This window comes from Zeus faber, assembly GCF_960531495.2.
Source record: "Zeus faber genome assembly, chromosome: 16".
Classification (NCBI taxonomy): Eukaryota; Metazoa; Chordata; class Actinopteri; order Zeiformes; family Zeidae; genus Zeus; species Zeus faber.
The window spans coordinates 26,230,467-26,254,206 of record NC_137202.1 but is presented as its reverse complement, the minus strand read 5'-3'; the positions used below and the strand labels follow the sequence as shown (position 1 = coordinate 26,254,206).

The following is a 23,740-nucleotide window of genomic DNA, read 5'->3' as shown; positions in this document are numbered from 1 at the left end:
TGTGTGTGTGTGTGTGTGTGTGCGCATGACTAATAAACGTCTTGAATCCTGAAGATCTTGAAGTGGGATATTTTGCAAATGTTAATTTTCCCTATTCATACAGTTTGTTACTTGAGTTGATTATTTTAATGCATTGCATTTTTCTTCTTCGCTTTAGTTATACATTCATTTTTATCATCACCATTTATTCATTGCAGTATTTGCCTTCTACTAATGTTAAGTTGCGTGTTGTGTGTGAAAGGTGATTCATAAATGAAGGTTATGATTATTATATGCAAGGAATGGAAGCATTAGAAACTGTGGACTACAGCGACCGTCGTCTTAAGGGGGAGGGCCGTGTTTCGGAGTAGTGCTGCAAGACTCGTGAACGATTCGTTCGTAGCGAACAGATCCTTAGATGATTCGGCCATAATGCCGAGGTAAGTGATAGACACTTTGTTTCACCACAAACAAAATCATTTTGACAGAAGTAAGTAACTTTTTTTTTTTTTAATCGCTCAATTCATTTTGAGAGGATGAAACTAGAAATATTAAATTTCACCCTAAAACTCGAGGAGATTGTAATTGTTTTTACCTCCTATATTTCCGCTTCTATGCGTTTCCGTATATTAAGGTGTAAAAGTTCTCTGGTGTCGTCCTGCTCTGTCATTCTGTGCATGATGTACGTTCGGTAAAATTGCTGCTTTCTTGGAGAATGCGAATGTGAATCTCTCATGAGACAATAATGGTTAATTTAAGTTAAATTAAAAAAAAAAAAAAATGATCCGCACCGCACCCCCCCCCCCCGCCTAAAAACAATATATTTTTTTAACTAAATCAAACGGGTTTTTTTCTTTTGCAGGAATTCCGCGCATCTTACAAACGGAATCAAATGAATGACGAGTTAGAAAAACGAACGACGACTCTTTTTTTTTTTTTTTTTTTTTTGAGACGGTCGCCATGAACCGAGTCTCAAAAAAAGGGTGTAACCTTTCATCACTATTTGGGAGCGGAGCCCGCTGTGGGAGGGAACAGTGGCTCGGTGCGCACGGAACGGGACCGACGGCTCGCCTCAAAATGCCCCGACGATTGTGACCTAAGTGAACCCCGCGCTCCGAATGCTCGTCGGGGGCGTACATCACGTCGACATACGGGGCGCAGGAGGGCTTTAGCGGCGGCGACATGTCCCGGATCTGACGGGCGGGAGGGGCTGTGACTCGGCGCGGCGCGGCGCGGCGCGGCGCGGCGCGGCGTGGCGGCGGATCGCTCCCAAACTTCTTCCTACCGGGGGCGCGTGCGGACGGATCGGAATTAAAGGCGCGGCGGCGCGCGCGGTTTGAAAAAAAAAAAAAAGAAAAGAGGGAAAAAAAAAAAAAAAAGAACCGAGCGACACAAGATGGAGAAGCCGAGCGAGCCGGACCCGGAGCGGGACCCCAAGCGGGACCCGGAGCGGGACCCCAAGCGGGACCGGCAGTACTGCGAGCTCTGCGGCAAGATGGAGAACCTGCTGACGTGCGGCCGGTGCCGGAGCTCCTTCTACTGCAGCAAAGAGCATCAGAAGCAGCACTGGAAGAAGCACAAGCTCATGTGCAGGGAGGCGGACAAAGCGCCGGGTCCCGAGCAGAAGCCCGAGCCGTCCGAGGGGAGGGAGCGAGCCCAGCGGAAGACCCGCGCCGAGGCGGCGGACGGCGCGTCGCCGGGCGCCGAGAGGATGAAAGGCTTCATCACGAACGCGGAGAGACCGGGCGCCGGCGACAAACCGGGCGAGGGCGACGGCGCCGAGTCGCCCTCGCCCAACGGGGAGAGCCGGCCCTCGCCGCAGAAACTCGCCACGGAGTGCATCGTGCCGTGTATGAACAAGCACGGCATCTGCGTCGTGGACAACTTCCTCGGGGCGGACGTCGGCACGCGTATCCTGGAGGACGTCAGAGCCCTGCACAAGACCGGCCGCTTCACGGACGGCCAGCTGGTCAGCCAGAAGGGCGACTCCACGAAGGACATCAGGGGCGACAAGATCACCTGGATCGAGGGTCGGGAGCCCGGCTGCGAGAAGATCCGGTTCCTCATGAGTCGCATGGACGACCTGGTCAGACACTGTAACGGGAAACTGGGGAACTACACGATAAACGGACGGACAAAAGTAAGTACGTGCAGGTAAAAACACCACCCCAGAATCCCCAATCACACGTCACACAACAAGTATTAGGTTTTAAACTCGTTATTTTGCGCCGGTGGGCAGACGGGTCATTATAGGGCAGTAACCGACCATCTATGGGAATCATCAATGACTGGACAATGTCAGTCCGGAGAACCAGGCTCAACCCTGTTCATACCAAGGACCCCAATACCAAAGGCATTAGGCCACGGGGGCATTTGATGAGATTTGGGGGTTTAGGGGTCTCTGGGACCCTGATCTGAGAAGAGTTGTATTGATTAGATGTGTTTGTCCAAATAAAACCTAAAAGCATACCTGTCCATACTGTAGTCAGGGAGATAACAGTGTTGTCGTTCTTGTACATCCTCTGAACGGTCGAAACCTGTTGTGAATGAAATGATGTTGAAGTTTCACTGTCAATTGCTTTACCAACAGAGTCCAAGTCGATTTCGGAAAGGGCTGCACGCACCTCACCCGACAGGTGTGGCTGCAGTCTTCTCCGAAAAAGGCGGACGACCTAACGGGACGCGTCAGTTCTTCTCCTTCCGTGCAGAGACGGCGCCTGCTCTTGTTCCACCAAGCGGGTGGATGTGTGGTCGGGTGGATGTGTGGTCAGGCTCGTCGGGCCGCGGTGGCCTTTGGCAAAGCTGCGCTTTAACGTCGGGGGGGGGGGGGGCGGCCCCTTGAGCCCTGCCCACCGCCACTTTGCGTGCGACCCCGCGGGCTCGGCGGGACCCGTTCGGCCGGAGCCCGGGTCACGGTTCGACTTTGCGGCCTGAGGCTGACCCCGGGAGGGGGTGAGCCTCTCTCAGCTTCCCCTCCCCGCCCCCCCTCCCATCTCCTGGAGCGGGGAAAGTCCTGGAACAATACGAGAGCGTTCAATAGCAGACACGCTCGTCGGTCTGGCGTGGCAATATTTAACCTCTCCGGCCCCCCATCGACTATGTTACGGTCCGCTCGCAATCGTTTATTAAATGTCCGACAGGAGAGGCGGAACTCCGCGGTACCTCGTTCACCGGGAAGTGTCGTCCTTTCTGCAAACGAGTGGTTTGTCGGTAAACGCCGCCTTTCCAAAGCCTGTTTTCAAAAAGCCGCTCGGTTGGTCAGGCTCTTCCCAGTCTCGCGGGTCTCCTTCCTGACTGCTTCCAGATTCTTTGAAACCCTGGCCCCCGGCCGGGCCCTGCCCCTCCCAACCGGTCCCCCCCCCCCCGCTGCCCATGCTGCACTCGGTGGTACCGTGATGTTTGACGGGGGGGCAGAGGTCAGCGTGTGTTGTAAGAACCCGTTTCTGTCAGCCTAGGGTTTTTTTTTTTTTATACGTTGTCCTTTTTTTTCCCCGTCGCTCTTCAAATGACGCGGTAGCCGTGACGTCCCTAATTTACCTGAAGTTGACAGTGGGTGTTGACCTTATGACTCAGGAGTAAAAAAAATGACCCGGGTCACGCTCTGGTCAAGCCCTGAAAGGATTTGGATTACGGCGTAAAGAAGAAGGCTATCCTGGAACACTAAGGCGAACCCCGCCAGACGAGCCGGTGCATTGCTTCCCATTTTTGTGTCACACGTCGAGTCTAAAATAATCCAGGTGTTCGGATGTGGCTTTTGTCTCTTGTTGTTCAGCGTTTTTGTTTGTTTGTTTGTTTGTTTTTTGCCCCGGGTTCCAATTATGTTTTGTCATGTGCAGCTGTGTGTTTTCTGTGGCCGTCTTGTGTTGACCGGATATCGGCTGCACGTGAGCGGTCGGTTTGTGCGTAGCTGGCAACCGATTCGGACATTGTTGAGAGCTTGACTTCCTTACCTACTGCCCTAGTAGCCTTGGCAAACGCTCGCCTGGACGTGGACCAGAGAAAAGCAGCATGACTTGCACAAATGGAAGGCCGCCAGTATCCATGGCTCAAAGGGACGGAGCGCCATGCCGGAACAATTCGCTTAGGGAAAGATGGGGGGGGGGGGGGGGGGATGAAAACAGCCAAATAGTTATTTAATGTGATTGTTTCTGCTTCCGCTTTCTGCAGATAGCATTGTGGTAGGAAGCATGCATTATGACATGCTACTTTCCCCGTCTGCAGCTTTTTTTTTTTTTTTTTTTTTTTATAAACGTGTTCTCACTATCGCTGCACTGTTGGATATTTAGAAAGGGAGTTTTGAGGTTGTCGCTGGAACTTTTTGTTGGTTTGTCTGTTTGCCGGTTAAGATAAACTGTTAAACTGGACCAGGAGCACGGGGTTTGAAAACATTTTAAATTGCAGGCGGTGGGACGGTTTACTTGCTAAGCTCAACTTTATTAGGATAAATAAATAAAAACAGAATCGAGTGTAAATATTTCTTCGTTACAGGTGCGCTAGGGAAGTGTTTAAACTTTTTTTCATTGTTGATTTCAAGAAGAATTAATTACTGTAATGCTTCCGGGGGAAAAAAGACATTGTTACAGGAATCTACCCCCACGTTAGCGTGTAACAATGTAGTAAATCATATTTTTCATATTCACATTTTTCCAAATTTTTATTAATTTTAAACATGACAATCCAAAAGGTATTGAGGGAATGAAATGGAGTAAACATTTTCACACTGTCAGTGTGTTCGGCCGTTTTAGGCAAAGCCAAACTGAATTCACTGTCGTACAGGACAGCATCTTTAATTGTTCCGACATTTCTTTGATAAGAAAAGCACAGAAAAAAACGTGTGTGTACTTTTAATATTGAAATGAATTATTTTGCGTTCTCTGAATGCGTGTCAGTTAATTTGGGACGTGTTTTATGTGTTGTGGCTGATGGTGGTTGTTTGCGCTCTCTTTAGGAAGCTGACCTTTGACTTAGATCTTTAAACTGGTGGCGTAAGCAGACTACAAGTAGTCATGTGAGGATGGTGTTGGACCAGGCGATATGCATTTGACTCCTGTATGAGTCACGCTTTTCAGCTTCAGAACTGACATGAAAGAGCTGTGACCCCATTGTCTACTCCTTTCCTGTAATATATTTATGTATTTTTTTGCCCTACACTTTTCTAACCGGAGTTATAATTTAGTTAAGACCAAGCCTGAGGCTGTCACCTTTGAGTAAACTCATGGCGGCACGTCAAAACCAACGTTCCATGAAATACCACCACCTTATTTGTAAGTATTATTTATTTGAAGAGGCAACCCGCAAGACCCTCTGTGTTGGGTGGATTACACTGCGAGTCCTATAATTCCATCCATAACTGCGTCTGTTTTGCAACTTTTTGTCTCGGTGAGAGACAAGAGCCGCGTAAGACACGCACTGTCTCGTGCAAACACACCCAGGCATTTTGATTATTTTTCAAAAGTAAAAAAAAAAAAAAAAAAAAAAAAAAACTGAGCCGAGTGGTTTCTCTAAATGCCACGTGGAGCTAAACCAGCCCGACAGTGTGGAGGCTGGATCAGGTGGAGACGGTACGTATGGGCGGGGCCTCCATATTTAAAGGGTCAACCAATCAGAGGAGCGCAGTTCAATACAGAACGCGATGTTTCCTTCACGTTTACAGCGGGAGAATTACTGATGGAACAATATTTAAACACATGATTACTAAAAAGGGCAATGCTCAAAGTCATTGAAGACAGGAAAGTTTCCTGGCAATGGATTACCAAACGCATAAACATGTTCAAGGACGGTCAACGTTTATAATGTTGCAATAGTTGCCTTTCCACTAACAGTGTTCTCAAGTAAATTATCGGAACTTTCTATTTATACACGTGTGTGTGTGTGTGTGTGTGTGTGTGTGTGTGTGTGTGTGTGTGTGTGTGTGTGTGTGTGTGTGTGTGTGTGTGTGTGTGTGTGTGTGTGTGTGTGTGTGTGTGTGTGTGTGTGTTACAATTCTATGCAGTTTCGTTTACTAAATTTCACAAAATAATTTAACTACAAAGTAGGCATACAGTATATATACACATATGTGTGTGTATTTATATATATGTGTGTGCACTATACACACACACAGACGTGGACAAATTTGTCCACGTCTGTATTTATACACACACACACACACACACACACACACACGTGTGTTTTGTAAATGTTCCTCAATATTCAGTTTACTGACCACAAATTCATTGTGGCTGCTTTTCATGTCTTGGGCTTTACATTCTTGCCAGGCAAGGCAAGGCACCACCAACAATGGCAACAGAATATAGAGGAGTACATGCAAAATGTGCTCATACTTCATTGTTTAAAAAGTGCAAGCTGCAAATAAAGGTATTAAATATGAAATTAAGTATTAAAGTTTTAAATCAGTAGTATATAGTAGTTTTAAATCAATTACAATATATAGTATATAGCCCGGGGTTTACAGCAATTCTCTGTTGTAATTTCGGCCTCCATTTTCTGTGTTGACAAAGCCTGATCTGTCTGTTACATCAGTCTATCTCTCTCTGGACCTTAACTATTTGCTGTTAAAGTAGAAAGACGGCAGACTTGCTGTCCAATCGTACCGACGCTGCCAATTCAGGTGCGCAACGTCAGAGCTCGGCCGCCCTGTCGCTGGCGCGGCGTCGGAGAGGGTGAAAAGTGCGCAAATTGCGCCAATATTCCATCCTCCCCCATTCGGGGGGCGGGGGGGGAGGTCAATAACTTCTGACTTTGATTTTGGGGGATGATTGGGTATATTTCTGTCAATTTACGGGCCAACGTCCGGGAACGAGGCGAAAATAAGCTCGTCTACCCGGGTGTCATGTTCCCCATCACTGCCAATCGGAGCTGGAGCCGATAAATACATGTGACTTCTGCAGTCATTCGTTCTGGGAATGAATGCCAATTGTAACCTTTCCCACTGAAGGCGGAAGCCAGTTGTTAGCGGGTGCTTGCGGATTTTTGTCGTAATGGAAAAGAGGCAATAGGTGTTGTTTCTGAAAGGATAGAGCATGCTGGTAGGTAAATTTGCTGCCAGAGTGCTTGTTTAAGTTATACACAATAAATAGAAACACTTTCAATCAAGGCAAAACCTCATTGTCAGGATGTGTATAATTTCCAACATTTTTGGCTGACTGGACTTTGACGATATCTATGGCTACAAATTGCTACTTGTCTTTACATTATTCTTGAGCAGCATTGTAATTGCAACTCTTCGGGAGTCGAGCTCAATAGTAATATTGTAGTGATCTATTGCCCACCTGGCTCCCTCGGTAACTTTCTTAAGGAGATGGACATGCTTCTCACCTCCTTCCCTGAAGATGGCACTCCACTAATTGTTGCAACTCTTCGACACAGAGCCAGTGAAATTTTCATTTTTGGCCTTTGCCATTTTTTCCTCCACTTTGGACCTTTTCTCTTTCTCAGTCTCCTCCGAGATTGCCCTCACAGGGCAAGGAATCAGCTGGACCTGATCATCACTCGAACATTTCCGTCTTACGCCTTTTAACACGTGCCATCATAATGTCTGAATGGATGGGGCAAGGGACAGTCCAGCAGAAGTCACCCGGTGCGATCCGCACCCCCCCCCCTGCACTGGAGAGTGACGGACGAAGCAGCAGAACGCACGGAGCGGCGCATGGACAGAACTTGTTCACTTACGCCCATTAAGCGGATGTATGTGGCCGTATGCACGCAATATTTTAATACAAATTAATACATTTATGCTGAAAACTGCACAGATAATGTATAGACAATTGTTTGCAAAAAACAAATCATCAATCTGAGTCGGCCATGAAAAATCATGATCGGTTCGTCCCTAATATTCAACAAGTTTGCGAGACAAGTCTTGTTTTTTCGTGGTCTACTTGAATCACAAACACACACTTGATACATTAAACCCAGCCCAGCAATGTTACTGCTTCCATTCACAACACATCAGTCTACAGCCATACTGGCATTTTCCCTGAAATGATGCTGGGTCACGAGTGGGAACATTTACGGAGCGACTTTTACGTAACATCGACACTGGCTTCTGTTCCCACGTTACGGTGATATGGAACATTGCCAGTTGATTTACGGCTATCTGTGCAAGTGGGCTCTTGACTCTCCTCTTCTCTTTAGACCTTCACTGCCCTCTCACCACTTGATCTTCTCTACCAGCCAATTAGCTGTCTTAAACATTGTGAGCTTAAAGAACAGAGCTTAGGGCAGCTGAGAGGATGAAGGAAATCTGGGAGTCCCAGTGACTTGGCTACCTACCAGTTCCTCCTCTTCACCTTCGCCTCGTCTGGGTAAATGGCAATTTTAATGTCTGCTACATTACTGGAATCCACTCTCCTTCTTCGAACCCCCCAGTGAACTCTTCCACTTTCACGTCTCCTCAAACAACCTTCCTTTCTTCCACCCTCTTCCCTCTTGGGTGATGGCGTCACATAATTTGCTAAGGCAATAGAAGACGTCAGCTGCTCCTACTCCCCCTATCTCTGGACTTCTTGCTCTCACCTTTCCCCTGAAGAGGTCCACACTTTTACAGTCTGTCCCCTCCCCGCTTCTTCAAACCATCTATATTGACGTTCTCCCTTTCCCCATTTTGCTTATCAACTCCCCCCTGTCGCCATGTTTAGAACATGCAGCGTTCAAGACTGCCAGTCAAGCTTCATCTTAATAAACCATCCCTTTACTCTACTACTGTCCACAATTGCAGACCTGTGTCTCCACTGTCCTTTCTATGCATAACTCTGGAATAAGCAGTGTCCAATCAACTCTCTCTCAGAACAGCCTTGTCGGCCCTCTTCGATCTGGTTTTCAAGGCTTCTCTTTCCTGACTGCTACCCTTGCCCTAACAGGCCATCCACACTGCTTGAGCCTCAACCCCCCCCTTATTTTGTACTTGTTCTCCTTGACTTTTGTACGCTGACTCTCCCTATCAACACTCACCTGCTTTGCATCCTTCTTGTCTTATCATTTGTGTCAGGTCACATGGAGAGATCAATTGTCCAAGACATGCACTCTAAACACTAGTGTCCCCCAGGGCTCCATCTTAGGGTTTACGCTGTTCTCCCGCGACACTGGATTGCTCCGATCTCCACCATATGGAGTCTTCTATCATTGCTTTGCAGATGACAGTAAACCTCAGATACTCAACTTGAAAGATGCATCTCTGCATGTGTCAAAAACATTAGTGTCTTGATGCCTGTGCACCACCTCAATCTGGACAAGAATGAGTTACCCTTCCTCCCTGTGAAAGATTGCCCTCTCAGAAACATCTTTCATTATAGTGTTTCGCCACACTGAGTGTCAAGAACCTTGGGCTGATCCTGGACAACCAACTGTCCTGCTCGGCCGACATCACCACCATGGCATATGCCTGTAGATTTTCTGTCTCTTTCCGACATCTGCGCAATACCCGTCCCTTACAAGAGAAGCAACGCAGTCCTTGTCCAGGCACTGTCCATCTCCTCCTCTGGCTTGGCTTCCTACTTGAATCATAAGACCACTACAGCTCATAAAGAATGCTGCAGCCTGCCGGGTGTTCAACCAACTCAAAACTCTGCACTTCTGGGCTCTTCAGTGGGCAACCAATTTCTGCTTCCATCAGATTTAGGACAATGGTATGTGCCTACAGAGTGGTACATTGCACCGCCCCTCCATATCTGTGGTCAGATTTAAATTGGTTGGACTTGAAACTTTGGTTTGTTCGCTCTGTTCCTGCACCACTACTGGCCCCGGCACCACAATGGTGGAACAAATTTCCACCTAGTGTCAGGGTGGCTGAATCGTTATCTGTGGCATCAAAGGTTGTTTTGGTATCAAAATATTGCGGGAAGATACATCCTTGCGAGTGCTGGAGAACCACAAAACTCTTTGTCTGTTCTCTGTCCATAAATGTGTGTGTGTGTGTGTGTGTGTGTGTGTGTGTGTGTGTGTGTGTGTGTGTGTGTGTGTGTGTGTGTGTGTGTGTGTGTGTGTGTGTGTGTGTGTGTGTGTGTGTGTGTGTGTGTGTGTGTGTGTGTGAGCCTAAAAATCTTCAAACTTCAGTTGTTAAAGGTGTGCTCAATCTTGATTGTCGTTCAGGATCGGGAAAAATAATCATGTGATATGGACGAGGCTTAAGGTCAGGGGGATGTTTAAGTTAAATAAGCTGTCTATGATGAAATATGCTTATCTATTCCAGGGGATTTTTGAACTGTCCAGAAGTCAAATTAGAAGTCCTCTTCAGTCTTTCGGCTCATACCATTTCAATCTTCGATTGGCAACAACAGACATTTGAAGAGTCAAGTTTAAATGCAACATCTCGCCGGTAATTTCTGCAGTCTTGTTTGTCCATTTACCTACAACAAAAGTCAGGGTTGAAAGGCTCCGCACTGTATATACTCTAGTCTCCATTGTTCTTGCTCTACAGTGAAATGAAATAACTAGGTCATTATTTCAAACAGGGATTTCCCCTCGGCGCTGCACCTCTTGTCTCACTGATAAAACAGCCAGCTGCCCCAGGACAGAGCCCAAGCTGTCATGTTTCCCATACACCCCTTCCACTGCGGGGTCTCTATCCCAACTGTTTGTACTTGTGTTTGGATATGCATCTTTCCCGCTAAGCGAGCAGACCCCTCACAGTGACCACCCCCCAACCCCATTTATGGCTCGCATCAATGCGCAAAGCCAACTTTGAACTGATAGCTGACGTCAGAAGCAACCAGAGTTTATCGTGTGTGTGTGTGTGTGTGTGTGTGTGTGTGTGTGTGTGTGTGTGTGTGTGTGTGTGTGTGTGTGTGTGTGTGTGTGTGTGTGTGTGTGTGTGTGTGTGTGTGTGTGTGTGTGTGTGTGTGTGTGTGTGTGTGTTGATAGTACTTTAATGCTACTGCAGGTCGTATCTCTTCAGGAACTTTGTAGCCAACAGCTCCAAGTTTGCCACCACTGGGCCACACTCAGCAGTATGAGGCTTGTTTAACAGGTTGCATTCTTAATCTGACTGTCACTGCGTTTACATGCACTAAATACCCACATCAAGCTCAATATTCGGGTTAAGGTAATAATGCCTTTAAGGTGGTAGGTTTGGAAAATTGCGATTACTGGAAAAACGTGATTTTTACATGGCGAGTGGCATAGCCAGGTTATTGATGTGAAGGTTGCTCTACCGTCAGGGAACAACCTCAGTCTGCGCGATCTTCTGGGACACTTTCTTGAATATGTCCCCGTTTCTGTTCTTGCGCCCATATATCACTACGTTCAGCTCCCTCATCCGACTCAACATAAAAAAAAAATGTCTCACTTTCCGACTATTAGTGTAAGGGTTTACCGGCGGTTGCCGTGGTGTCTGTTTATCCCCGGAAACAACTCTCTCCGGGTCAAATATATGCGGCCGAATCGCCGGGGTTTCTGCCGCACCCGCAGTAAGGATACGCCGATCCTATCCGGGTTGAGGTGTTTACATGCCACGATAAATCGAATTATTGTGGAGAAATCCGGGTCTATTCATTCGGTTGTTCTCGCGCCGATTAAGAGTTTAACTCTGTTCAAATAATCCGGGTGAGGTGTTTACATGACAGGTCCAATAGTGGGAATATTGCCTTTACCCGATCTGTGATTGGCTCAAGTGCACGTCAACACACTGTGTTCAACGGCGCTTTCTTTTTCATCAAGATGTCTCTTTGTTTGACGCACAGTGCGCGCTGTAGCGTGCAGTTTGTTTTGTTTCACATTGAACTTGTTGTCTGAGGCTTATTAACAACAAGACACAAATAAACATTAGTGCTGTCCAGAGCTCCGTCTCTTGTTCGGGTTACACAAGTCAAATAATCATTACAACGGAGCAGGCCCACATGTGGAGAAGGAAGCTGTATTTCATACGTACATTTGGATGTTCAGGGGTCTTTAACCTCAATTCCTTTATATAAATATAGTCACGCGATCCCCCATGCGTTGAAAGGGTTTGTAAGGGTTGTTTCCCTGGAATTTTTGAGTATTTTATATTTAACGTACAACAATTTCAAATAAACCGACTGCAAATTGATCATGTACTCTCTACAGTACTATGTTGCGCTCGCAAACCAACGTCTGTCTGTCTGCACGCGCTAGTCGGCCCTCGGCAGCCATGTTGCTGGAATGTAAACAGACGGTGCGGGGTCAGTGTCCAAATGACGGCGTCGGAGGAACGCGGAAGTAATGACTCGGTCAAGAGGAAACGTGGCTTGAGAAGTGGAGGTGGAGGTGGAGGTGGATGGCGAGGAAGTCCTTCAGTCAGCGGGGGGAAAGATTTCCATCTTTGTTGTTTTTTCTTGTTTGTTTTTTTTTTTAAGGAAATAAGTAAAGACTAGAGCTGTGTTAAGCAGAGAGATTTGCTTTTACCTGTGGCTGTCCACTCGTAACGTCTTTCATCTGTAGACCAAAAGAATAACAGATTTGTTTTAACCGGTTTGGCATTCATTCCCGGAACATTTGTTTAAATACAACTCGTGAAATAATTTCCATAACCTCTGCCTTCAAAGCCCGTAAAATATAAATGCTTTCATGCACAATTCCAAGCTGTTCATTGGCCCAGTGAAGGGGTAAAATGGGAAGTGGGAGAGTTATAATAAAGCACAAAAATGTGACCGTAATGTTAACATATAAAACGTGAGATGCACTGATCAATCGGCCGGAACTGGTCGGTTTTCACCGGCCGATCAGTGTCAGATATATTTTCTGATTCTGTGCTGGTCAAATTTACACGCCCGATACTGCGCTCATGTACTGTACTCGTAAAAATGCTCCAGCATCAAACCCGATACCAATGTGATGTTGCGTAGTTGACGCTCAAAGAGAGCGGAAGAAAGACAGTGTCGCTGTTTGGAAGGTACTCCAAGGTAAACAAAGATGATAAGATCAATTATTTATTTATCTGACAATATTCTAACATTGTGCAGACTGCGTTTCTATCGCTGCCACAGCGCAGCTCCGCTCATGATGAAGAGTTTGACTCTTTTTTTGAGACTTGGTTCTTGGCGAGTCGTTCAATTTGATTCACTTTGTTTGACGCACGGTGAGGGAAGGAGGACTTCCAGTGAACGAGAAGAGTCTGCCTTTTATTTAATTTGTTTGTTTTTTTATGCAATTTATTTGCAAAGTACCATATAAATAAAATATAAATATGTATATTTGCACTTAAATAGAAGATACTTTCATTTGAAGTTTGAACTGGACTTTTCCCTGTTAGTTATATGTTGTGTTCTACTAAAACGCAGTGAGAGTTACAGGTTGAATTATACTGAAACTTGGTGACAGTCCCATATTCAACTTTATTGGAAATCCGTCACTGTTTCATGTTCTTTGATCCATAGTGAATAAAAAGCCCAGCACAAATATTTTAAAAGAAAGAGGAAATAATACCAACTGTCCATGACAAAACTGCAGACGATAAAATAAAGTATGCGGAAGACAGACTGCTGCTCCAATAAAAAATCCGCAAGGTGTCCGCAAGTAAAGTCAGAACAAACTTTTAAACGGCCTTGTATGTCGATCTAATATGAGGGGAAAATTCAGCAACTGGATGTTGAATAAGCACCTGCTTATTTCTCTTCTTAAATTTGTTCAGAAACATATTTTGGTGCATTGATGAGGTGAAATCGGTGAAAGTTTAGCACTAAATAAAACAGAACCAGCAGTAAAGCTCAAACCCGTTGGCCCACGGAACGGGCGGGGGGGGCCTGGCAGCTCATTTTCCTTTCAAGCTCCACACTGAAACGGCCCGTTTTGGAACGGGATGGAATTTGAGGCACGTTAGAATGGCACGAATAATCTGTGGTATTTTCAGCAAAAAACTTGTAAAACATGTTTGGAGACCTCACAGATCTACATGAACTTGTTGGAAAGGAGCATGATAGGTCCTCTTTAAAGAACATTTTAGTTGTTTGACATACTGGAGTTTAGTAAACTGCTATACCCAATACACAGAAAGATGCTTTTCATTGGATTAATACATTTTTATTTAAGCAAAATGTTGTCACAAATATTGCTTATTTTACATTATTTTAATGTTTATTTTATATACAGGATCCTGCTACTTATTATAATTATTCCCCAATTATTGATGTTATTTATAGGACATAGTGGTATTGAAACAAACACCTCCTCCGTCCATAATTATTCACACTGGAGCGTTTTCCCTTTAGCGGTGGAACCTGCCCCGTAGAGCCTGCCGTCCGGGGGGGAAGTTGCATGTGAGGGATCGGGTGGGGCGGGGGCGGGGCTGGGGCCGGGGCTGGGGTTGGAAAAGAGAGGATGTTGCTACCGCTGGGTCTTCGCCAAGCGCCGAGACGCAGCTCTCTCACACTTTTTGTCCGCCCTCCACCTTCTCCCCGTACCCTCTCATGTGTACCACACTTCCCCTGGGGGGGGGGCGAGGGCGGCCGGGTACAGTGTTAAGTCATCGTTGGCCTTTCAGCGCGAGCCCAGCAAGTGAAGCTGGGGTGCGGGCGGGGTCGGGCGGGGGGAGGGTTGCAACAACATGAGGATAAGCCAATCTTCCTCACGCACGGCACGTAGCAAAGCCATTAAAATACCGCTCCCTCTGGAGACAGGCCAGGAGTCAAAGTTTACAGCAGTCCAAACTCTGCTCCGCTCAAGACGGAGCCCCGCCCCATTCTGCCTCTGTCACAGTTTTTCTTTTTTTTTCTTTTTTTTTGGGTGTACGCACAGAAGCGCACGCACACACGCCCGCATGCACGCAAGATAGGGTAAACTGTGTTGCAAGTCTGACAGACAGGAAGCCCTTTGTCAGTTGGTGTGGCCCCCTCATCCCACCCTTAACCCCTGGAGCACTCCCCCTGCATCTCACCCTGTTGGGGGTGGGGGCAGTTTGTCAGGAAGCCTCACAGGAGCGAGACGATCACCCCCAGCTCGATGTGGGAGGTTTGGCGCCTGCTTTGAAGCCCTCTGATAATATGCATTTTTCAGTGTTGACTGGCATCGCTTTCACGGTGCGAGCAGAGGTGCTCTGACGCAAGAGGCTTCTGTGAAGTGCATCAGGAAATGCGCAGTTGGGCTTTTGGGGAAAAAAAAACAAAAACGGATTAGTTGTGTCCTGGCAGGACTTCACCGCCTGCGTGTTTGTTTGTTTGTTTGCTTGGCAGGGGGTGGTTGTTGAGGGTTATAATAATGCTTTTCTCTGGTGTACTTTGCTCCGCGTATGTGGAAGAATGAGGTGGAACTCGCCCTTGTTGCACGGTGGCTGACACGCCTCCATGCAGCCGCCCCGCAGCCTCCCCCGCAGCCTCCCCCGCAGCCGCCCCGCAGCCGCCCCGCAGCCTCCCCCGCAGCCTCCCCAGCAGCCGCCCTCCTTGTATTTGAGCGTTCGCCTATATCCTGGCGGTCCTTGCATCCGTTCGCCTCCTATTTTTCGCCTGCCGCAGGACGGAACGTGGCCGTTTCCACGGCGCTGTGCTCGTATCAGGTGTGAAATGCTGCAGTGAAAACAAAAATTTCCAATTGTCATTCATATATTTGCGCTTAGTAACGCTTAATGACCCTTTGTTTTTAATCTCACTATCATAGTATTACCAAGTCTATAACGGTCTAATAATTAACATCCGCCTTTTGATGAAGAACATCGAAAGTATAGATGACCAAATTAGTCAGGTTATGAAATCAAATTACACCGGGTATGTGTAATGTAATTATTAAATAAATAAATGATATGACTAATCATACTATTTTCTCTAGACATATCCCATGAAAGCATTACGAATCTAATCATCTACATCTAATCATCTAAATATAACATCTAAATATTGCATAATAGCCGTAATACTGCTGCATTTAATTTATATTTATTTAATCATAAAACAAATCAAAAGCCCTTTTTTCATTATAATAAGTTTAATTTCCCAATGTAAAATGTGAGAAGTTCCCAATTATTCTTCATTTTATTTTTACGTTTTACATTATTTAATATCTTTGGGGGTAATCAGTGTGTGTTGGGGAGGTGTCGCTGGTAATTGAACCCTGCTATTATGAAAAAGAGCTTTTAGTCATGGCGAGTTTTATTCTGAATTAAAAATGTATTAAATGGTAAATGCTATTGTGAAAATGGCTTAAAATGCCATTAAAAAAGAAAAGGCGTGGAGGCTGTTGTGACTGCAGATCTTATGGTAGAAGTACATGTGAACTGGACATGTCAATTTTTTTTTCTACCGTGTGAGCCTTTTCCATAGAAACACCAGATAAAACCACGTAGAAATGTTTTGGTAAACGTTGTGTTTTTAATACGTTTAAACTGGATTTAATCTTTAAGTTAAACAAGCGGCTGCAGAGATCGTGGGGGGGGGGGGGCGGACATCGTACAGGCATTGTCTGTCGGCCATATTGTTATTTTAAACATCTGTATCTGCCCAGAATTTCATAATCGGTGCATGCCTATTTTTGGGCGCACTATAAAGGCTGGCATGGTCATTTGGCAGAGGAACGCGGGTGTCTGCTTCGGAGTGTGCCTTTCCCCCCCGCCGCTCGCGCCTCCGTCCCCGGGAGATGTTTAGCCGCCGTTGCGGAGGAACGTCCACGGAATGTTTACGCCAGGAGGTTTATAACAAGCGGCAGGCGTCCGCTGCCAACACCCGGGCGTATCATGCAAGTGTTAATTTGAGCAGGAAGCGGCGAGGGGAAGTCGACACGGGCGGCAATACCTCTGGTTTATCCCCCCCCCCCCCCTTTTTAATATGGAGTTTATAAACAAGCCGCCGCACGGTGGCCTCGGTGCGGGTGGGGTGGGGCGGGGCGCAATGGCACCTTTTTTATGCCGCGGCCGTACACGCAAAAACCATCCGCAGATTTTGAGCTGTGCCCGCTCTTCCGCTCGCCTCCGTGTCACCGACCGTGGTGTTTTTAAGCCTCCGGGTCTCGTTCAGATTGAGACGTCAGCGTCACACTCACGGCCCTACAACCCCTCGCTGAACGAGGCCCTCGCTGTTTTTTTTGTTTTGTTTTTTTTCATCGGGCTTTGGTAAACCTGTGTCCATTCATTATAATAATTTTTTTTTTAATTTTTTTTTTAATTTTTTTATTTTTTTTTCTCCCAGGCGATGGTGGCATGTTACCCGGGCAACGGAACCGGGTATGTGCGGCACGTGGACAACCCCAACGGCGACGGGCGTTGCATCACATGCATCTATTACCTTAACAAAGACTGGGATGCCAAGGTGAGAGTGAGAGCTCCAGTGTTTGATGCGTGTCATCACCCTCTGGAAGTTTTAAATGACTCCATCCATGCCTGAGCTTTTACTCGGGGTCGGCGTGCTTTGGTTCGCCGGTGTGTTCGTTGGACCCGGCTTCCCGGAGATCCGAGCGAGCGCCTGGGCCACGCCCCCGTAACCGTCTGAGGTCGTGATGGCGTGATTTGAAATGCGTGGCGGCAGAGTTGCCGTAGTAAACCCGGTTCTCAACGCTCAGAACGCTGCAACCCGCCGGGGCTGTCACCAGTGAGTTTATACCAGACGTTTATTTCAATGAAAATCTTCAGGACTGCCACTTTAATGTTAATATTGCCCGGGTGTCGTTTCATCACAGACGTTTTTCGTGAAATAGTCGCCGTTTTCGTGTTTTTTGTTTTTTTTTTTTTTGTTTGTTTTTTTCCCCTCCAGTTGATCACATGACTACAGGGGCCAGCCCTTTGGCCCGGGATTGAACAATCACCCCCCGCTTCACACCCTGGTGCTGTGCATCAGTACGTGCTGCCCGGCCACTCTCCCTCACTGTAATCCTATTAAGGCAGAGATCCTACTAAGCCTGAGCCAGAGGATGAGCCACCACCACCACCGCCACCACCACCACCGCCAACTTCTGCCACAAGAACCAAAATCAGTTCATTGTGATGTTCAGTTCAAGCACTTACAACTAGTTGGACAAGTACACTGGGATTAATAACATGTGTGGAAAGCTCAAATTAACATCCTTGTATTTATATATTTGTATTTATTTTGAGTTCTTGAGGCCTTTTTTTGGAGTGAAACGTCACCTGGCAAGAAGCGCAGGACTCCCTCCTGTTTTACCTTGAGTGTGAATGGTTTTGGGGACGGGGGGCGGGATACCCTCAGGGAAGCATTAGGGTCTTGCGACGGCGCGAGGGTCTTGACGACGGCGCCAGGGTCTTGACGACAGCGCGAGGGTCTTGACGACAGCGCGAGGGTCTTGACGACAGCGCGAGGGTCTTGACGACAGCGTGAGGGTGTTAACGACAGCGTGACAGTCTTGAAAACAGCGTGAGGGTCTTAAAACAGAAAGCAACACCCGCCCAACGCCACCATTGTGTTGAAGTGTTTCGAGTGTGCGGCGGTGGCAGGAGACGGAGCTGGAGCTCCCCGTCCCGCTCCGCCTCCGGACCTGCTCGGGGAATTATCCAATTACAGGAAACCCTGTCCTTGGCTCCGCCCGGGGCCCCCGCAGGGCCCTGACGCACACGGAGGACGCTCGTTAGCCGCAGCTCTCTGGGAGTTCCTGGAGCTGGAAGCGTAAGAAAGAAAGCTCAATTGATTCATTCATTTATAGGAAGTGTTGTGCCAGGCTGTTGGGGAGTGGTTGTTGTTGTTGTTGTGGTTTTTTATTTTTAGGGGGATTTTTTGCGTCTGAGGCGACCTTGGTGATTAGACCCCACCTCAGCCTGGATGTGTTACTTGGCACCGCCACCCGTTAAACGGCGGCATAAGTGGGCGAGCTTTAATCGATGATATTAACCACTTTAAACACAAAACGCAACGTTAATCCATTTGTCTTGTTTTTGTCATCGAAGATGGATTTGATCTCTTGTTTGTTTGTTTTTATCAGATAAATATATGAATAATATGAATTTATTCTCTCACTGGCGCTTTTGTCATCCAAGTCCGCCCCAAAGCACATCGGACGCCGGGTCGCCTACGTCACGCCGGGCTCTTTCCTGTTGGAGGCGCGGCAGCGCTCTTTGAGTCGCTTCTAGGGCCGTGGTTGCCTGGATACCGAGGTTTCCGGTCGAAAGCACCCGGCTCCCGGGCGCCAACGATAAATGGTTCCGAGCAAGACACGCAGCCCGCTCTCTGCGGCCGCGTCCGTCTCGTCTCGTCTCGTCTCGTCGCCGTTGCAGGCTCTCGCCCTTCTCCTTTGTGTCCGTGGGGCCGTGCACTGGGACGAGGGCGCTTCCTTTCTGTCCATCCCGGGGATCGAACGTGTCCTGTTCATGTCTTGGTGCACCTCGTTCATTTACCACACAGTTCAATGTCATTAACCTTCTGGGCTTTTAGTCACACTCTGTTTTATTCCGACACTCAATCGGGGCTAACCCCCCCCCACCACCCCCACCCCCACCCCCACCGCCCTCCTCATGGTGCTTTGTTTTCGTATCGATGGCTCCGTCCCGTTTGAAGAATTGTCCCATTTCCTGTGCGTGTTAGCATTGCATTAACGTCAATATGAAGAGTGGGAAAGTCCTGCCCGGGTGGTGTGGGCCGCAGGGTGCGTGTGAGCTGCAGGGTGCGTGTGAGGAGGGTGGGGTTGGGGGTGGTGCTGGGGCTATCATATCAGTTGTTTGAGAGTTTGACAGCCGCACTCACTGCAATCTCCCTTTTGCGCCTCCAGGTTCTTTATCCAGCCAGCACACTTTTCCTGTGGCTTATTCTTCCTGATCCCTCCACAGGAAACCCCCCCCCCCCCCCCCCCCCCAAACCATCCCACAACCCTCCACCACCTCTGCTCCCTCCACCACCTCTGCTCCCTCCACCACCTCTGCTTCCTCCACTCCATTTTCCTCCCGGCCCCCTGAGCAACAGGACAAACATTTTCCTTAACGCTCCCTGTGTTTTGATGTAGGGGGCGGCCTGGCCCGCTCGCTGCCTTTGGAACGCCCCCTGTTTTTAAGGGGGCCTGAATCACGTCACTGACCCCCTCGCCGCCTTGGTGCAGTGCAGCACCGCTGCCGTGAATACAGGCAGAACGGCTTTACCGGCGCATGTGAGGTGGTTGACCCCTGTTGGAATCGGACACCAGCACCTGGACGCCGCCGCCGCCAGCCCCCCCCCCGTGGCTCCAGCTCCAGCCTGGCTTTTCCTACTTTCCTAAAAGTAACTGTTGCAAAACCCGAGAGCTGATAGAATCGGGTGCGAGGAAAGAATTCGGGGCTTGTTTATAGAAATTTTCGCTCACACAAAAATATCCACACGTCTGTGTTGTGAACCTGACATGACAAAAATTGACAAATGTGTGATTTGAGAAATATATTGAATTTGCCTTTTTTTTTATTATAATTTTTTTTTTATAAATTATAAATTATTATATTGATTAATAAATTATTATTATGATGTAAAAAAAAATCTTTAAGCTGTGGACTGGGGAGCGGGGCTGCAGTAAATACATGACCATCAGGACTGTGATCAGGAGGCGGTGGGGGGGAGAACCCTCCTTCTGTCTTGGTGTTGGTCAGGACTTACTCCACCCCCCCCCCACCCCCCCATACACAAGTTTGTTTTGCCACAGGCTTCTTTCAAGAAGTGTTGCAAAAGTCAAGCACAGATTCGACATTTTGCGAAGTTGAAATGACCAATTTGAGAGGTTGTTATCACAGATTTGCGGTCGTAATAATTTAATTAAAAAAAAAAATAAAAAAAAAATAAGGTATTCATCCAAATATCAAACGACACAATTTGTGATTTTTTTTTTTTTTTTTTTTTTTTTTTTTTTTTTTTCTGTCCTTTCAGATTCAGAACGGGGGTGTGTGAAGATTTTTTTATTATTTTTTTTGTGAGTGAAAATGTCAGCGCACGTGTTCAGTTCTGTGTTGTGCAGGTTCTCATCCTGTCCTTGGAGCTCCCGGCTCCTGCGACACGTTCACCTCCAGGGGCCCCGCTCCTCCCCCGTCACCACCGCGTCGCGGCTTGTTTATAAACGGAGGCTGTTTCTCTTTGTTCTGGCTTTCCAGGAACACAGAGGCCTTCTCCGAATCTTCCCCGAGGGGAAGGCCCAGTTCGCCGACATCGAGCCCAAGTTCGACAGGCTGCTGTTCTTCTGGTCCGACCGGCGGAACCCTCACGAGGTGCAGCCAGCGTACGGAACCAGGTCAGCGCCACCTCGACCACGTCACGCTCAAAGCTGCGGCCGCCGGGCGTGAAAGGTTTTATTTTGTGCTGAGCGGACAAGATCACGGGGGGCGGGGGGGGTAATTGTGGGGCAGCGAGAGTATAGAAAAAGACATCAAAGTCCATTTAAAAATAAATATAGATAGATACTGTCAGCGGCCATTTCAGATGTTTTCCTTGGTGGAGGTCCGAGTGATCGCCCCTGTTCTCCTCCCCACAGGTATGCCATCACCGTGTGGTATTTTGACGCGGACGAGCGAGCCAGGGCCAAGGAGAAATACCTAACGGGTGGGTGCCGCGTCGCCTCTTCTTTGTTGTCGTCTCACTTTCGTCACGCTTTCTGTTTTTGCCGGGCGGTGGCTCACTTCTCCCCCGTTATTAACGCGAGAGGGAAAAAAAAAAAAAAAAACCTCAACGCCCACTCTCTCCCTCTTCTTGTCTTTGCGTCCAGGGGCCGGGGAGAAAGGCGTGAAGGTGGAGCTCAACAAACCCTCGGACCCCAGCTAGTGGGAGGGCCACCGCCCCTCGCCTCTTAAGATAAAAATGGAAAGGAGAGAGAGAAAAAAAAAAAAAAAAAAAAAAAAGATACCGTGAAGTGCTCTGTCCCCGAGAAGTGGCCTGAAGAGAGAGCGTGAGCGTGCGCGTGCACGTGGCGGAGCGGCGGACCCCGCGGGGGGGCGGCCGGGAGGCCTGCGCTTACAGAGGAAACTTGAAACAAATAAAGACTCGCGCTTCTTATTCACTCTGCATCCAAACCTTGCCGACCCGGCTGACCTTGAATGTCAAGACATTGTACCGCAAGGGACTCTCCTCTTTCTGTTGTTTTTTTCTTTGTTTGTTTGATTTTTTGTTTTGTTTTTTTGGGGGGGAGGGTGGCGAGCGCTTACGTTCAAAGCTGTCGATTGTTCGAAATATCTCCCGAGACAGGAATCAAGCCAGGATGGACAGTTTGTCTGTTGTATGTTTTCTCTTGTTTTGTTTCCCTCTCGTTTTCTTCCACATAGTGGTTACGGAGTTAAAAGGTACAGTGTTGTGCATACGCGTGCGGTGTTCATGCTTTTCACATGGAGCAAGCTGTCATAAGCTGCCGTCAATTGTGCTTGAGTTTTATCAATAACTTGATGAGTGATCGGAATTAAAAGAAAGAAAAAAAAAAAAAAATGTTTTCTGACCATACTAACGTTGCCTCGGCTTTGATTTCACTTTCCAGGACACTCCAGTTCACAGCTCTGTGGAGCTCAAGGCGCAAAGTCCATGTTGTGTCACATTATCAGATACAGCGTCGGTGTCAGTTGCTGTTGTATGCTGCCCTCTGCGGGTACTTTACTCACTACTACAACAATGACCCTTTGGTCCAGATAATGGATCAGATCATTTTGTGGTTGTTTACGGAAGGTTAAAATTATGATCTTGTAAACTTTCACAAGACCCCGAACACATGTTGTTGGGATTTAAAAAATAAAAAATCGATTTCTATGTAATTGCGAGGGAATTGGAATTTCTTTAATTTAATTTAAAAAAAAAAAAAAAAAAAAAAGAAACTGTGTTGGGTGGATTGCAGTGCAAGTCTTAGATTTCTATAAGAAATAATATTTTTTTTAAAGTGCCAGATTAAAGATTTCATATAAATTATGGGATCTTTAACAAAATTATTAATATTTATTAAATTTAAAAAAAAAAATCTCTCTTACACGGGCAAAACAGTCTGGGAGATTTAATTTTTGTCATTTTTTGATTATTATTAATAAGGGTGAATCCGTTTAAGGTTTTATTTATTTTATTTTATTTCTTTACGCAGAGGGAGATTTCGGAAGTGAGGGGAACGTGTCACAATCAGCTGGCATTCCAAGTAAGGTCACCACTGAGAACCCTGTTAAGACATGGAGTGAAACGGGCGGAGGCCAAGCGGTCAAATTGAGAGCTGGAGAGAGGAGGTTAACAAAACACAAGCTGCCACCTGCGCTGCTGCGCTCCCTCCACCTCCACCTGCATTCACCTGCCTCCACCTGTTGGGTTCTACTCTTCTATCCAATGGGGGGGCTGGAGCACATAATGCCCATATTTCCACCTTGTGAATTATCTTACATCTCCATCTCTTATCAAACCTCCAGGAGCGATGAGCAGTGGAGCCCAGACACCAACCTCTACTGTGCAAAGTAAAGAATATTTAATTTCCAAATATATCTAGTAGCTGTCAGAAATACTATAAATAAGTAATATATATATATAAATATATATATTTCATATATTATTGAATGTTTTTATTTTATTTAAATAAATAATAAAATGATAAATATTTTGAACATAGTCTGGTAAGTAATCAAGTACAAAATAACCTGGTAGAGATCTCTCTACCATAACTGTGGGAGTATACTGTAAATTGTAGACTATAAGCGGAAGGCCCGGCTAGTATTTACTACATGCAACATGTCCAATAGTGACCTATAAAAATAGAGAAACCTAACATGATGTTTGTGAAGCTCACCTCGTCACAGTAGACAAACCATTAAAAACAATGGCTCAAAGTGGCTTAGTGTCATCGGCAAATGATGTTCCAACTGAAAGTGTATTCTGTCCTACGTTTAAGACTAGGAAGGAAAATCCTTTGTGTTCCAACTCTTGTGGCCCGAGCCGCCCCTCGTTGGAAAACCCTTTTTTTTTTCGACATTTTTATCAACTATGAC

At 46.9% G+C, this 23,740-nt stretch overlaps 1 protein-coding gene across 3 annotated transcripts; it reads left to right on the top strand.

Moving 5' to 3' along the window:
- Positions 1 to 1,032: 1,032 nt before the first annotated feature.
- egln1a (egl-9 family hypoxia-inducible factor 1a) lies at positions 1,033 to 22,403 on the top strand. Of its 3 annotated transcripts, XM_080016196.1 has the most exons (5): positions 1,033 to 2,119; positions 17,040 to 17,159; positions 20,900 to 21,036; positions 21,277 to 21,344; positions 21,508 to 22,403. In XM_080016196.1, exons 1-5 carry the CDS (start codon positions 1,376 to 1,378, stop codon positions 21,561 to 21,563), a joined length of 1,125 nt encoding a protein of 374 aa, XP_079872322.1. In that variant the 5' UTR covers positions 1,033 to 1,375; the 3' UTR covers positions 21,564 to 22,403. The 3 variants fall into 3 exon arrangements, with proteins under 3 accessions (XP_079872322.1, XP_079872323.1, XP_079872324.1); XM_080016197.1 differs by lacking the exon at positions 17,040 to 17,159; XM_080016198.1 differs by lacking the exon at positions 17,040 to 17,159 and having other exon boundaries at positions 1,033 to 2,123.
- The last annotated feature ends 1,337 nt before the right edge of the window (positions 22,404 to 23,740 follow it).

Excerpts from the sequence above, each read along its gene's own strand:
- egln1a (XM_080016196.1), top strand. The coding sequence starts at position 1,376 with ATGGAGAAGCCGAGCGAGCCGGACCCGGAGCGGGACCCCAAGCGGGAC. Across the intron at positions 2,120-17,039 it reads CGATAAACGGACGGACAAAA|GCGATGGTGGCATGTTACCC; the intron begins GTAAGTACGTGC and ends TTTTTCTCCCAG. Across the intron at positions 21,037-21,276 it reads CAGCCAGCGTACGGAACCAG|GTATGCCATCACCGTGTGGT; the intron begins GTCAGCGCCACC and ends TCCTCCCCACAG.